Source organism: Carex rostrata, chromosome 17 (genome assembly GCF_964058835.1).
Source record: "Carex rostrata chromosome 17, lpCarRost1.2, whole genome shotgun sequence".
Lineage (NCBI taxonomy): Eukaryota > Viridiplantae > Streptophyta > Magnoliopsida > Poales > Cyperaceae > Carex > Carex rostrata.
Genome location: NC_135934.1, coordinates 1,773,290 through 1,790,635, shown reverse-complemented (window position 1 = coordinate 1,790,635; position 17,346 = coordinate 1,773,290). Strand labels below are relative to the sequence as shown.

Below are 17,346 nucleotides of genomic sequence, written 5' to 3'. Positions count from 1 at the left end.
TGTTCCTGAGCCCAGGAAGAAACGATTTGAGCTTAGCCATTCTCTATATATATATATATATATAGGAATATGCTAGCATGCTATGCATAGCATAGAGCCCCTCCATGCAACGCCTTGGATTTTGACTTTTCAAAATCCTAACGGTCGATCCGAACCGTTCATCTTGTTCTCCATATTAATATGTATTTGGAGACCAAATTTTACATTTTTTTACTATTTCTTTAGATTTATTGAAAATCGCTGTTTTTTATGGTCCAGATTTGCTGAAAACAGAGATTTTCAATAAATCTAAAGAAATATTAAAAAAATTCCAAAAAATGTAAAATTTGGTCCCCAAACACATATTAATATGGAAAACAAGATGAACGGTTCGGATCAACCATTAGGATTTTGAAAAGTCAAAATCTAAGGCGTTGCATGGAGGGGCTCTATGCTATGCATAGCATGCTAGCATATTCCTATATATATATATATATATATATATATATAGATGGGCTACGGTGAGTTGCGAGGTAAAATGTTTTTCTACTTCACGCCGTATTTTTATTTTGAAAGTCTAAACGACCGATCCGAACCGTTAGATGTTTAATCCATATTGAAATGTGCTTGGAAACCAAATTTTATATTTTTTGGAATTTTTTTACTATTTATTAAGCATTTTTCAAAATTGCTGTTTTGCCGTGAACAGTAAAAAACAGTAAAATTTTATGGACCATCAGATCAGCGACTTTCAAAATTGCTTAATAAATAGTAAAAAAATTCCAAAAAATGTAAAATTTGGTCTCCAAGAACATTTCAATATGGAGAACAAGATGAACGATTCGGATCGACGTTTTGAACTTTAAAACTGCAAAATATGAGCGTGAAGTAAAATAGTCGCTTTACTTCGCAACTCACCGTAGCCCACCTCTATATATATATATATAGAGAGAGAGAGAGAGAGAGAGAGAGATGGGCTACGGTGAGCCATGGAGTAAAATGAGTTGATGTTCCATGGCACTATATTTTTATTTTGAAAATCCAAACGACCGATCCGAACCGCTCAACATGATCTCCATATTGAAATGTGCTTGGAGACCAAATTTTACATTTTTTGGAATTTTTTTACTATTTATTACGCAATTTTGAAAATCGCTGATCCGATGGTCCAGAAATTTTTATTGTTTTACTGTTCACATCAAAACAGCAATTTTCAAAATTGCTTAATAAATAGTAAAAAAATTCCAAAAAATGTAAAATTTGGTCTCCAAGCACATTTCAATATGGAGATCACATCTAACGGTTTGGATCGGTCGTTTGGACTTTCAAAATAAAAATACGGCGTGGAGTACAAATGTGTTTTACTCCATGGCTCACCGTAGCTCATCTCTCTCTCTCTCTATATATATATATATAGAGAGAGAGAGATGACACATCTTGACACCATATTTTTATAAGTCATTTTTGCGATTTCAAAATTCAAATAGTCGATTCGAACCATTCAACGTGATGTCCATATTAAAATGTGCTTGGAGACCAAATTTTATATTTTTTTGGAAATTTATTACTATTTATTTAAAAAAAATTTAAATTGTTGTTTTTCAATGGTCCAAAATTACTTGAAAACAACATTTTTGTATACATCTTAATAAATACTAAAAAATTTCAAAAAAAATGTAAAATTTGGTCTCCAAGGACATTTTAATATGGAGATCATGTTAAACGGTTCGCATTGTCTGTTTGGATTTTAAAATTACAAAAATAACTTTTAAAAATATGGTGTCAAGATGTGTCACTATAAGATGGTGTAATTGGATCCCTCCTCACACACACACACACACATATATATATGAGGAGGGATCTAATTACACCTTTTTTTGGTGACATCGAATTACACTCTATATTTTGAAAGTCTAAACGTACAGTCGATTCAAACCGTTTAACATGATAGATATGTTAAAATGTACTTGCAAATCAAATTTTACATTTTTTTTTGAATTTTTTTACTATTTATTAAGATGGGTACAAAAAATCAATGGTCTAAATATAACGATTTTGTTAAATACTTAATAAATAGTAAAAAAATTTCCAACAAATATAAAATTTGATCTGCAAGCACATTTTAATATATATATATATATTTTGTTGAACGGTTTGGATCGACTATTTGAACTTTGAAAACTTTGAAAATCGAAAGTATAATTCAGTGTCACCAAAAAAGATGTAATTGGATCCCTCCTCTCTCTCTCTCTATATATATATATATACAGAGAGAGAGAGAGAGGTTGGCTAATATCAATATATTTGTTCCTAGACCGTGAACAAATGCTTCGGTTTTTATATTTTCAATGTTGAAATTGTCGATCAAAAACCGTTCAACATTCAATATATATTAAAATATACTTCGAAACTAAATTTTATATTTGTTGGAACTTTTTTATTATTTATTAAGTCAGTTTTAAAATGACTGTTTTATTTTCTGACATTGGAACTCCAGCCCCTTAGCATATCCTAGTCTATAATCCATTAAATTTGGTATTCATTTAATTTTGCTAAAATGAATCCATTAAATCCTAGCCTATAAAATGAATCATATATTAGCCTATAATCCATTAAATCCTATGTGGATTACTTAAATGCTTAATTAATTCAAATTCTGATCATATGATATCCAGGTAGTATTCATTGACAGCAGCTCTAATAGGTGCTTCACTTCCAATCCATTGCATAGCATCATGTTATATATAATTCAACATCAGAAACGTCCATTCACTTCAAGATTAATTCATGATGAAGCTCCAATCTCAAAATCCGGTGCTTCTACGGCATGAGAGCAACTAGTATATATAGCATCATAACTAGGGGTGCAAACGGATCGGATACGGATCGGATAGTGGTAAAACCACATCCGTATCCACTTTTATTTTTCAGATACGGATACTGATCAGATATCAGATATCCGTAGATATATACATAAATATTTTCATAATATATATTAAATTATGAGAAGGGTTCAAATGCCTCCATTTTTTGTGCCTCCAACATGCCTCCATTTTTAAATACTTTCATAATTTAAAATTTAAAACTTAAAAGTCAAAATAAAACCGTTGGATATGATCTACATAATTTTATCTATGCACATGTAAAAAATTATGACATTTCAATTTTATTTTGATTGCCATCAGCTTGTAAAAAACACACTAATTTGGATGATTTTTAGACGTTGATGTTTTAACTTTTTGATTCATATAAAAACAAAATTGAAATGTGATATTTTTTGATGAGAACATAGAGAAAATAACATAGATCACATCTAACAGTTTTATTTTGACTTTTAAGTTATTAAAGTTTTAAAAAATAGAGGCATGATGGAGGCACAAAAAATTGAGGCATTTGAACCCTCCTCTTAAATTATATAGTATATATTACGGATAATTAAAAATCAAAACCATATCCTTATCCGTATCTGCACAGATATTCAGATATCGGATATCCGTATCAAATTTTCGGATACGGACCCGGATATGGTCGGATATTATCCGATCCGTTTGCACCCCTAATCATAACTGTTCCCTATGGGTATGTTTGTCCGATTCGGTTATTTCGATTTTGAAAATGATATGGAAATTAAAAGGAAAATTTTACAAAATAACCTACTTCTGAAAAAAATCGGTCAAAATACCCTCTCTTCAAATTATTTGACAAAATAACCCTCTAGAACCCACCAATGTAAAAAAATTTCGTTCCCTCTATTTACTCCCACCCTTTTTCTTTATCTCTCTTGGCCTCCCGATCGAGAACTTATTATCCCTTCTTTCTCTTGTTATTAATTTCTACGCTAAGAAGAATAAGGGTTGTGCCACCTCTCCGCCTATCTGGTTCGCCTGTGCCCATCTACAGTTTTCGTCTCCTCTAGTTCAACGCTGAAGTGCATGTGCCCCTCTAACATTCTCCGCCTCTTCCAGTTCTAAGAGATTGAAGCGGGTGCCGCGACCCTCTCCGTCTCCTCTGATTCTACGTAAGTGTCTCTAGGTTTATATAATTCCATTATTCATCTAAACTAGATGTGAAACATTTTAATAGACGGAATCAGTATCGATCGCTTTGAATTATATGGTCTATGCAATACCATGTATGGGTCTTTGTTTCACTTTGAATTTTATTACAATTACGATCTACAAAATTGGTCATAAATATAAATAGTACCCTATTGGAAATATATTTTGGGAGTGTTACTGTATAGGGATAGGTGATCTTTTAACAATTTTTTTTTTTCTGATAGCTAAAAAATTTAGAAAAAAATGGTATTATGAAGCAGAAAATGGGATTTTGAATGCATTATGCCCAGTATAACACTACATGTTAATTTTAGATTGATTTCAAAATTTTAAATTAAGTACATGATGCATCTAAATTAGAATTGAAACAATTTAAAGTTTTAAACAGACAGTCAAGCTGGAGTTTATTAATTACTAGATAATTTTTGTATGAAGTTGTCCTGTAATTTGTAATTGATATATTTCCATGTGATGTGGCTGGTTAATAATTAATTTAATGAGAAGAAAAATCAAATATTACTAATTTTTACATGCTCTCAGCTCGAATTGCACATAGACTAGTGCATCGTTTATCTTCAGAAGAGCTTGATTAAATATATCATTGTACTTCACTGTTATTCAAAATGCAAAGTTGAAATCGTAGTGGTAATTTACAATTGTATCCACTTGATGATGTTTATTTTGTATTTGGCATCTGAGAGATCTGATTTTATCATTAAACCCAGCCCACCCAAGAAAGAAAAGACAAGAAATAAAATTTTGGATGATTTGCAAGCCCGCATCCTAATCAAATATTTGACATTCTAGAACTCACAGACCTATCAGATTAAACAATCAAAATTTAAACAAGATGAATAGGCAACAACAAATTCAAACAAGACTCGAATATAGTCTATTTGAGGTTTTTAAAAAAGCAATAAATAAATAAAAATACCCAAGTCATAGGAAATTCACTTGGGTATTTAAAAAAAAATCAAAAACCTGGTTATTTTTAATAAAATATATTAGAAAATGGTTAAAAATAAAAATGACGGTCTCATGAAGCATATTGAATACTGTTAAAACAATTGTCATCTATAGACTTGTGACATATATTATGACTTACACTTTTACTAATAGCATTTGTTACTTGCAATATAAATACATGTTCAAAGAAAATATTTATTCCATGGTTTTGCAACTACATTTTTTGTTATGGTAAAAAATCAGGATTATAGGATGACTTTTGATTTGAATCAACATTTTGCAACTGCATTTTTCTGTATAATTCAATTTAAGTACTATGTAGACTTTCCAAAATTTGGTATAATGGTTTAAATACCTTTGTATATTAAGACTTGAAAAACTTAAATATTAAAACTTAAAAACATAGCGACCCCAATTAAAAATAGTTAGTTGAGAAACTTGACAGAAAATTGATAATGGAGCTGTTATCACGCCCCTAATTTATCATAGACACACACACACATATATACACACATACACACACACATATATAGATATATATATGTATGTATGTATGTATATATAGAGTGTGACTAATATGCTTGCATTCGAAACTTCGAACTAATTAAATAGCTCAATAAATTGGTTATATATTGAACTCGTAGAATACCAATTTTTACTATTTTTGGATTTTTTTTATTATATTTAATGATATATGAAAGATGACAAAAAATGACCTAAAATAGTGACAATTTTCTTTTATTTTTAGGCTATTTTTTGCCATCTTTCATAAATCATAAAAAATAGTAAAAAAATTTCAAAAATAGTAAAAATTGGTATTATACGAGAGGTAAGTCTAAGGTGCTATGGGTTGCATAGAGGGCTACGGTGCTACAGCTCAATATTTGAGTTTTCAAAATCCAAACGGTCGATCCGAACCGTTCATCTTGTTCTCCATATTAATATGTGTTTGGAGACCAAATTTTATATTTTTTGGAAAAAAATTTACTATTTTTTTAGATAGGTAGAAAATCAGTTGATCTAAAAACTTATGCACCATTCAGATATTTAATTTTTTACCTATCTAAAAAAATAGTAAAAAAATTTCAAAAAATATAAAATTTGGTCTCCAAACACATATTAATATGAAGAACAAGATGAACGGTTCGAATCGACCGTTTGAATTTTGAAAAATCGAATATTGAGCCGTAGCACCATAGCCCTCTATGCAACCCATAGCACCTTAGCCTTACCCTTATACGAGTTCAATATATAACCAATTTACTGAGCTATTTAGTTCGAAGTTTCGAATGTAATTTTTTGGAATTTGGACTGGTAGCACTTCGGTCGAAGTGCTACCAAAAGCATATTAGTCACACTCTGTATATATATATATGTACATACAGTGTTTTAAAAAGCGGCTTTTTTCATGCATGCGGAAGGCTATTGCATATCGCATAAGCAATATGCGGATGCATATACGGATTTTAATATGGATTTTAAAATAAAAATTCACGTGTATATATATATATATATATATATGAGGAGGGATCAAGTTACAATAATTTTTGAGTTACAACAAGTTACAACAACCATTTTCTACATTTTCAAAGTCCAAATCATCGATCCAAAATGTTAGATGTGATCTTCACAATAAAATGTGCTTCCAGATCAAATTTTACATTTTTTGGAAATTTTTTTACTATTTATTAAGATGGGTACAAAATTCAATGGTCTGAATTTGACTAGTTATTTTACCCATCTTAATAAATAGTAAAAATATTCCAAAAAATGTAAAATTTGGTCTCTAAGCACATTTTATTGTAGAGATCACGTCTAACAGTTTGGATCAACGATTTGGACTTTAAAATGTAGAAAATAGTTGTTGTAACTTGATCTCTCCTATATATATATAGAGAGAGAGAGAGAGAGAGAGAGAGATGGGCTATGGTGTGCATTGGACCATAAATCACCAATTCAAAGTCCAAATGACCGATCCAAACCGTTCATCTTGTTCTCCATATTAATATGTGCTTGGAGACCAAATTTTACATTTTTTGAAATTTGTTTACTATTTATTAAGCCACTTTGAAAATCGCTGATCTGGTGGTCCAAAATTTTTTACTGTTTTTATTGTTCACCCAGATTTTCAATAAATCTAAAAAAATAGTAAAAAATTCCAAAAAATGTAAAATTTGTAATCCAAGCACATATTAATATGGAGAACAAGATGAACGGCTTGGATCGGTCATTTGGACTTTGAATCGGTGATGTATGGTCCAATGCACACCATAGCCTATGCATTGCAATACACCATAGCCAATGCGCATGTAATTTACTTTCACATAACCAACATGAAGTGTGTCTTATTGTATATAAAAAATACAATAATTTGGGATGGGATAGTAAAACTCTGCATAATGCATATGAATTTTTAATTACATGTGCTACATATTACGTTTTTAATCCACATATGCGGCTGCATGCTCAAAACTGCATGGAAGGGACTACATGACATTCTGAACACGGCTGTCGACTGCATAAGCATATGCGGCCACATTTTAAAACACTGTGTACACACACACACAATATATATATATATATATATATATATATATATATAGAGTTAGGATGGGGTGCTATGGATAGCATAGAGGCCTCTATGCTACGGCTCAATATTCGAGTTTTCAAAATCCAAACGGTCGATCCGAACCGTTCATCTTATTCTCCATATTAATATTTGCTTGGAGACCAAATTTTATAATTTTCTGAATTTTTTTACTATTTATTAAGCCACTTTGAAAATCGCTAATCCAACGGTTTTACTGTTTTGTGCAGCCACCGTTGGATCAACAATTTTGTAAAATACTTAATAAATAGTAAAAAAATTCAGAAAAATGTAAAATTTGGTCTCCAAGCAGATATTAATATGGAGAATAAGATGAACGGTTCGGATCGACCGTTTGGATTTTGAAAACTCGAATATTGAGCCGTAGCATAGAGGCCACTATGTTATCCATAGCACCCTAGCCTAACTCTATATATATATATATATATATATATAGAGTACGGCTAACGCACTTCCTCTAGCATATGGGCCGAAATGCTTCTGGTGGAAAGTTGAAATTTCAAAATCCAAAAAGTTGATCTGAACCGTTCATCTTCTTCTCCATATTAATATCTGCTTGGAGACCAAATTTTACATTTTTCTGAAATTTTTTACTATTTATTAAACCACTTTGAAAATTGCTGATCCAACGGTGGCTTACCAAACAGTAAAAATCAGAAGCTACCGTTGGATCAGCGATTTTCAAAATGGCTTAATAAATAGTAAAAAATTTCAGAAAAATGTAAAATTTGGTCTCCAAGCAGATATTAATATGGAGAAGAAGATGAACGGTTCAGATCGACTTTTTGGATTTTGAAATTTCAACTTTTCACCGGAAGCATTTCGGCCCATATCCTAGAGGAAGCGCGTTAGCCGTACTCTATATATATATATATATATATATATATATATATATATATATATATATATATATATATATATATAGATAGGCTAATATGCTTTCGGTAGCACTTTGGTCGAAGTGCTACCGGTCCAATTTTCGATTTTTAAAATTCAAACGGTCGATCCAAACCGTTCATCTTATTCTCCATATTAATATCTGTTTGGAGACCAAATTTTACATTTTTCTGAATTTTTTTACTATTTATTAAGCCACTTTGAAAATCGCTAATCCAACGGTTTTACTGTTTTGTGCCACCGTTGGATCAACAATTTTGTAAAATACTTAATAAATAGTAAAAAAATTCATAAAAATGTAAAATTTGGTCTCCAAGCAGATATTAATATGGAGAATAAGATGAACGGTTTGGATCGACCGTTTGAATTTTAAAAATTGAAAATTGGACCGGTAGCACTTCGGCCGAAGTGCTACCGAAAGCATATTAGCCTATCTCTCTCTCTCTCTCTCTCTATATATAAATATATATATATATATATATATATATATATAGAGCTAGGCTACGGTGAGTTGCGAAGTAAAGCGACTATTTTACTTCACGCTCATATTTTGCGATTTTAAAGTTCAAAATGTCGATCCGAACCGTTCATCTTGTTCTCCATATTGAAATGTGCTTGGAGACCAAATTTTATATTTTTCGGAATTTTTTTACTATTTATTAAGCAATTTTGAAAGTCGCTGATCTGATGGTCCAGAAAATTTTACTGTTCACAGCAAAACAGCAATTTTAAAAAATGCTTAATAAATAGTAAAAAAAATCCAAAAAATGTAAAATTTGGTCTCCAAGCACATTTCAATATGGATTAAACATCTAACGGTTCAGATCGGTCGTTTGGACTTTCAAAATAAAAATACGGCGTGAAGTAGAAACCCGTTTTACTTTGCAACTCACCGTAGCCCATCTCATATATATATAGGTTGGCTAAGATCAAAAGTTCAAAACGTCGATCTGAACCGTTCAAGTCAATCTCTATATTAAAATATGCTTGAAGACCAAATTTTATATTTTTCTGAATTTTTTTAATATTTATTAAGCCACTTTGAAAATTGTTGATCCAACGGTGGTTTCTGATTTTATTATTTTGTTAAGCCACCGTTAGATCAGCGATTTTCAAAGTGGCTTAATAAATAGTAAAAAAATTCAGAAAAATATAAAATTTGGTCTCCAGGCATATTTTAATATAGAGATTGACTTGAACGGTTCGGATCGACGTTTTGAACTTTGAAAATTGAAAAACGAATTGGTAGCACCAAAACTTAGGAACTACCACTTTGATCTGAGCCAACCTCTCTCTCTCTCTCTATATATATATATATATGAGAGAGAGAGAGTGACTAATGTGCATTCGTATACATATGGCCCGATATGCATATGATCCAAAATTGAAATTTCAAAATCCAAAACGTCGATCTGAACCGTTCATCTTGTTCTCCATATGTGCTTGGAGACCAAATTTTACATTTTTCTGATTTGTTTTACTATTTATTAAGCCACTTTGAAAATTGTTGATCCAAAGGTGGCTTAACAAAACAGTAAAATCAGCAGCCACCGTTGGATCAGCAATTTTCAATGTGACTTAATAAATAGTAAAAAAATTCAGAAAAATGTAAAATTTGGTCTCCAAGTACATATTAATATGGAAAACAAGATGAACGGTTCAGATTGATGTTTTGGATTTTGAAATTTCAAATTTGGACCGTATGCATATCGGGCCATATGCATACGAATGCACATTAGTCACTCTCTCTCTATGTGTGTGTGTGTGTGTATACATATATATACACACACATATATGTGTGTGTGTATATATGTGTACACACACATATATGGAGTGTTCAAATACTTTCATTTTTTGTGCCTCCATCATACCTTCATTTTCAAAAACTTTAATAACTTAAAATTTAAAACTTAAAAGTCAAAATAAAAAAATTAGATATGATCTACATCACTTTACTTCCCAAAACATGGTATCATCTCTCTCTCTCTCTCTATATATATATATAGGAATATGCTAGGATGCTATGCATAGCATAGAGCCCCTTTATGCAACGCCTTGGATTTTGACTTTTCAAAATCCTAACGGTCGATCCGAACTGTTCATCTTGTTCTCCATATTAATATGTGTTTGGGGACCAAATTTTACATTATTTTGGAATTTTTTTACTATTTCTTTATATTTATTGAAAATTGCTGTTTTTTATGGTCCAGATTTGCTGAAAACAGCGATTTTCAATAAATCTAAAGAAATAGTAAAAAAATTTCAAAAAATATAAAATTTGGTCCCCAAACACATATTAATATGGAGAACAAGATGAACGGTTCGGATCGACCGTTAGGATTTTGAAAAGTCGAAATCCAAAGCGTTGCATGGAGGGACTATATGCTATGCATAGCATGCTAGCATATTTCTATATATATATTGTTAACAATAATAAAAGATGTGCCATTCTGAAGTCTAAACGTGAAAGAGGCAACCCCTCAGTTGTCGAAAGTTCATGGCTATATAACTATACAAGGACAAAATGAAATGAAAAACTACACATTTTGTCACATGTTGCTATACTTCTGCCTAGTTTCTTGCAAGCTAGTGGGTCTTATTTAAAATAAGCTCTCACATTATAATTAATTGATCCATTCAACCTAGCTATGCAACAACACATAAAAGAAAAAACTTTTTTTTTTAAATACTTAGATAATATAAAAATATATATTCACATTTTTTTTAGAGCTGTGTTTGTTCAGAATAACAAAATTAATATAAATAACTGTTTAGATAGATAAAATAGAAACTTCTTACGGCCCGCTAGAAAATTATTGCGGCCACAGCAAACTTAAATAGAGCAAATTTGACCTGGAAAAAATTCTTGCGACCAAAACAAAAATTATTTATAAACATAAATTTCGTTTCCTGAATTTCTTCGACTTGCTTTAATTTCTTTTTCTTTTTTCAACCAGGTCCATAAAATCTTGGGGAACTTGCTAGGGTGCAAACGGATAGGATATTATCCATTCCGTATCTGGATTAGTATCCGAAATTAGATACGGATATTCGATATCCGAATATTCATGTGGATACGGATACATATATATATATAGTTTAATTTTTAATTATTTATATCCGAATAGTTTAATATATAATATGAAAAAAATTATGTTATTCACTGTTATAATTAACAGATATAGGTATCTATATCCATCTAATATCCGTATCCGTATCCGTATCCGATCCATTTGCCCCCTACTTTTAGCGACCATTTGCGCACCTCCTGTATCAGTGGGGAAGGTCAAATAAGAGTGATCAACAATTGACCAAGTCAAATGTATTGCTGTTAATCAAGCATATAAATAGGGTGTACTTGTACAAAGGAATCAAGCAACGAAAAATATAATTGAACTCATTAATTTCCTCAGTCTTAATTCATCTTCTCTCTGTGTCTAGTTCAGTACATATATATATCTTTAGTGTACCTATCGAAACTTCACTGGTTAAAATTGTTCCATTTGAGGTTTAGAGGGGAAGTTCAAACCGGTTCAGTAGAAATCGCAAGCTAATTAAGTGGTAAGTGTTTTCTTTTTTTTAATCTTTTCATCTCATACCTGGCAGCTAACCTAAATCAATTCGATCTAAGAGATTGTTTGTACCGTTTTTTCTGTAATTTACATTTATTTATTTTGAGAAACTAGTTCGGTCCTTGTACGTCCTATGTACATTGCAATTTCCTGTGGTCATTTATATTCATCAGATGTATTGGTACTTTTATTTTGGGCATCATAATTGAGTTTCTGCTCTAAATATTAACTTTCTTGGCCTTCAATATTTCTAGATCTGGGATCGAGAAACCACTCAGAGAAGTACATAGAAAGAAGAGATCGTTACAAAAATGACGTCTCATCAACAGGATTTATTCGAGGTGTCTGGGCCTACATATCTTACGTCTGTTAATTGGTGAGTTGTTATTTCATCCATATATTATTTAGAATGCAGACATTTTTCATTATTTCAGATGCATGCACTCCTTTCATCCATAAATTATTTGGAGGGATTTTGAAATTTAAGCTTGACTTGTTTCCGGCAAATGTTCCTGATTCAACCAATTTAACCTTTCAAACATGAAACAAATATGTTCATTTTTCTGCATTAATAGTTACATGTTTCACTTAATTTAATTCTCTAACACACAATCTTAACTCACTGATAAACTAAACAGGAGCTGTCCACATGATCAGAGAGTAGTTGTCGCATCTCTGGTGAAAGCGTCATACATCGTAGCGAAGGACGGAGTGCTCGCGCCAGCTTGGTGGCAGCATTTCCATTTTGATTGCATAAGAGTGATCCGTGATGACTTTGATGACTCAGTCATTATTGGTTGCATTTATGAGTTCAAGCCACCTTTTTCTCGACACCCCTCTGCACCAAGATTCATTGTCGCTTTGAGAGGCACAATTCCGGATGTAATACATGGTATTCGAGATTTAGTGCAGGACTTACGTGTGATCTTTGGCGGCATCAACAAGAGCACACGTTGCAAGACTGTTCTAGATGTTGTCAAAGAACTACTATTGATTTATAAACCCACAGACATTTGGCTCGCTGGTCACTCTCTAGGCGCTTCAATCGCGACTGTTATTGGGAAACACTACGCAACGACCGAAGATATTTACCTCCAGACATTCCTCTTCAACCCGCCTTTCCCCTCGATCTCTCTCGATTTGTTCCCAGGTGTCTACGATAACTTAAAATTGGGTCTGCACGTTTCTAAGACCATTTTAAAGGGGGGAGTTTCAAGTCTTATGCAAAACCAACACAAGAAATCACACGAGGAATTTTTAAAGTTGGCCACATGGACTCCGAACCTATTTGTAAACCCACAGGACCTGATCTCAACATCATATATACAGTATTTCGAAGGACGGAAGAAAGCAGAAGGTACGATAATAGGATGTCTCGAGCAACTGGCAACTCATACCTCTTTCAGGGGAATTTGTGGTGATGTTCTTGGTCAGGGGTCAGAGATGCCACACCTGCTTCCATCAGCTAAATTAGCAGTGAACCTCAAAAAGTGTCATATATATAACTTGAAAGAGTCCCATGGGATTCATCAATGGTGGCAGCAAAATTTATCTTTGAAATTTGATGATCATCATTATCAGCCTAAAAAATGTTGATATCTTTTATTTCACAATTTTTTAAGCGATTACTCGAAATCAACATATCATTTTTAATTACATGCATGGAAGGAGAGATGCGCAGGAATTGTTAGAAAAGACGTGCAACAACAAGCTGAACTACTGCAGCAGGTCCTTCTACAGTGGAACATGTCACAAACATATAGAAACACATTCAATACTCAGATTTAGCTATATGTTTCTTCTTTTTTAATAATGTTGTATTTTCTATTAGTTTACCTTTTCTTTTTCTTTTTCTTGTTTTTTGGCTCACATGTATGAACCATCTTTGTTATTCATTAGGTTTGTACTTCCCCTAATTGTAACTGCTACTGATATCAATCAAATATGGGCAAAGCCCCTATTTTTCCTAAAAAAAAATGAACAAAAAAAAGAGATCATTTTTTCTATGTATGTATATGTAATACATGTCTGTGTATGTGTGCATGCACATGTTTGTGTGCACGCGTCTGTGTGTTATTGACATGAAAAATCTAGTAAGCGATCTGATTAATGAGTATCTATTGCTATAATTTCTTAGGTTTGTTAGGGATCGATGAACTTTAATTATTACAGTTATGCATCATTTTTATCATAAATTAACATAAGTTTCATTTTGTGTCGTTTGATAGCCCTCTTTTCCTCCTTGTCACATTGGATGGATTGAATTGCTCGTCTGGACTAAAATGCATGAGGTATATATAACTGCACAATTAGCAATTGGATCAAATAGATAAATTAATATCATGTTATAGAGAATATAATAGGAGGATCATAGATAGCTCCAGTTCTGAAGTAATGGAGATCACAATCAACAAGACTCAACACAACAACCAGATAACTGAAGATTAGTTTCATACGAGTTAGTTAGACAATAGATAAATACTGTTAGACAGATTGTAATCGGTTAGAAAAATACTGTTAGATAAACAGATTGTAATCAGAGATAGAAGGATGGATTACTCCTCCATATAAAGAGGTCACTGGACATGTTGCAATACAAGAAATACAATTCAATTTCTCTCTTTCTAAAATCCTTTATTATAGCTCCAGCATAACACTTTTCAGTTGAGCAAAAATATTGAAATGAAAATGAGCATGGGCCATCCAAGCCTCCATCGCCGGTTGAACTTCAAGTGAAAATTTTGGTTCTGGATATGCGAAGTTGAGCATGGGCCAGCCAAGCCTTCATTTTCTCTGTTAATTTCGCATTTTTTTTTTTTTTTCTTCATACATGCGTAACCTGTATAAAAATGCTCTTATATTCTAGCTGCGTTTAACGGTCAACTTTTAATTCAATTTGAGCCTTCAGATCAAATTATTGCAGGCCGTTCAATGATTTTTTAATGTACTGGAGAATCGATATCACTCCATATTATATATAGGGGTGTCAATGGGTACGGTACGGATCGGGTGAAGGCATTTTCATATCCATACCCATTAAAATTGACTTTATTCATACTCTATCCATACCCATTAAAAATTGACTTTACTCTACCCTACCCTTATCCGTTAATATTATCGGGTAACAAAACGGTAGCGGGTGAATAACGGATAATACTATTATAATAATTAGTTTTATTATATTTTACAAATTAAACATCAAAAACTCATTTATTTCACACATATGTAATTATATTTCTAATAAAAAAATAAAAGTAAATGTGCAATTAATTCCAACTAAATTATTTTTTATAAAGGAAGAAAAAATCACAAATATATATTTAGGTGGGTTGGAAATTGAATTGAATATATATTTAGATTTTATAATTACCCTATAGGATAACGGATATGAAATAGTCATTACCCATACCCTTATCCATTTGGTTAACGAAAAAAAATTCTTATCCATACCCATACCCAATAAGCTAACGAAATAAAAACCTTATCCATACCCGCCTTATCGAATACGATACGGGTCGGGTAAACAGCTAAAAAGGTACCATTGACACCCCTAATTATATATATTCATTATAGTATCAAATTTGAATAAGATTTGCCCCGGAGAGGAAATATCCCGAATTTGATTATTTTTATAAAGGTATTAATTATTTTCTAAATAAAAAAATATGATTTTTTTTATGATGTCATAGAAAGAACAGTGTAAATAATGCGGTTCCTTAATTTAAGCCTGTGCTAAGGACCTGCATAATAGATATGCAGTTTGTTAGTTTTTAACACAGTTACACCAGCAACAACCACAATAAATCGATCCGTCCCTCCCGCTCTCTTTGTTTTTTAACATTAAATAGTATCGTGTCGGTGTGTTGCAACTAGAGTGGGAAAATTAAATGGCATGGCAGATCGAGCCAGCTCCGTCACAGAATGGTATGATACACGTGTCAGATAGGTGCTGTGACTCGCGTGTTCTGTGTTGTGACCATCTTTTGAAACTTTGGACAGCACGGCACGTCACGCGAAAGATCTAGTCATGCATGGCACGACACATAGTTATACGAGTCACGTGTAATTAGGAACATTATATTTTGATTAAATGGTGAATCTTGAATAAACTAACTTAAATTATGATTAAACAGTCACGCGAGGCACGTTTAGTCATGGTATGTTTAGACACGACATGACTCACGTGGTATGACCATTCGCATACCGTGATCACCCCTTGATATTTTAATCACGGTACATGACCAAAGTCACGGTGTGTTAGTAACGACATGGCATGTTTTTTCCACTCTATTTGGCTAGTTGCAACGGAGACTTATTATAAGAGATAACAAAAAATTTCATACAAAATGATATATTTTCATATAAAATAAATACCAATAATGAAAATAATTATTATTTAACAAACAAAAGTAGACCAATATATTCTCAAACAAATATAAAACTCATTCTTTAATAATATACTTGTGAGCTTTCATTTTACTAGCTAGTATATACCATTTTTTTGTTATGTTGCTTAACAAAAAACAAGAAAAAAATAAAGATCATCAAAATAAGTTGTATTACTTGTTGTATAACTCTTAAAGTTACGTACCATATAACTTATATAGTTTCTTCTATAGGATAGAAAAAAAATACATATTTGTGGTTCATGAAAAAATATGTAGTACGTTTCAAAAAAATAAAAATTTGGTGAAATATTAGTGCCACAACAGCATGAATTCCCAATTTAAAATAGATATATTTTTTGGAAAAAAAAATGTCACGATTATAATCAGAACGGGTCAAGACAGAGAATTGGGTCTAATCAAAGTAACATCTCCATATGTCAGCCAATTTGACCCAAAAAAGAAAACTCCATATGTCAACGCTTATATCCGCTGCATTTAATTGGCTCCCGATTGAAGAGAAGTCAACTCTCTCCAAATTAGTAATTAATTATTTACAAAAAAAATTTCTGGGAATTTGTATTATGTTAAAAAGAAAATTGACTGGTAGTTATAGCTTGAAATAGCAACAATATGTTGTTAACAATTTATCATGTCTGGTGGTTATTAGTTTTAAAACGTGAACGAGGCAAATATTCAGTTGTCGAAATTAAGCTCACTAGAAAGTATCTTACAAGTTACAACAATAAAAACAATTATTCAATGCCATTAAAATACTAACTAGAACAGAATGAAATAAATTAAAATACTACACACTTTGTCATGTTGCTATGATACTTCTTCTTAGTTTCTTGCTAGCAAGTTGCTCTTATTTAATTAAA

General features: G+C 31.8%; 1 protein-coding gene across 2 annotated transcripts; it reads left to right on the top strand.

Moving 5' to 3' along the window:
- Positions 1–3,793: 3,793 nt before the first annotated feature.
- On the top strand, positions 3,794–14,045 carry LOC144568538 (GDSL esterase/lipase At4g10955-like). 2 transcript variants are annotated; one of them, XM_078318901.1, is made up of 3 exons: positions 3,794–3,997; positions 12,335–12,456; positions 12,719–14,045. In XM_078318901.1, the coding sequence occupies exons 2-3, from the start codon at positions 12,392–12,394 to the stop codon at positions 13,674–13,676; spliced, it is 1,023 nt and encodes a 340-aa protein (XP_078175027.1). In that variant the 5' UTR covers positions 3,794–3,997; positions 12,335–12,391; the 3' UTR covers positions 13,677–14,045. The 2 variants fall into 2 exon arrangements, with proteins under 2 accessions (XP_078175027.1, XP_078175026.1); XM_078318900.1 differs by having other exon boundaries at positions 11,466–12,456.
- The last annotated feature ends 3,301 nt before the right edge of the window (positions 14,046–17,346 follow it).

Bases quoted from the DNA above. Each gene is read 5' to 3' on its own strand.
- LOC144568538 (XM_078318901.1), top strand. From the start codon at position 12,392: ATGACGTCTCATCAACAGGATTTATTCGAGGTGTCTGGGCCTACATAT. The intron at 12,457-12,718 runs GTGAGTTGTTAT...TAAACTAAACAG, and splicing joins TATCTTACGTCTGTTAATTG to GAGCTGTCCACATGATCAGA.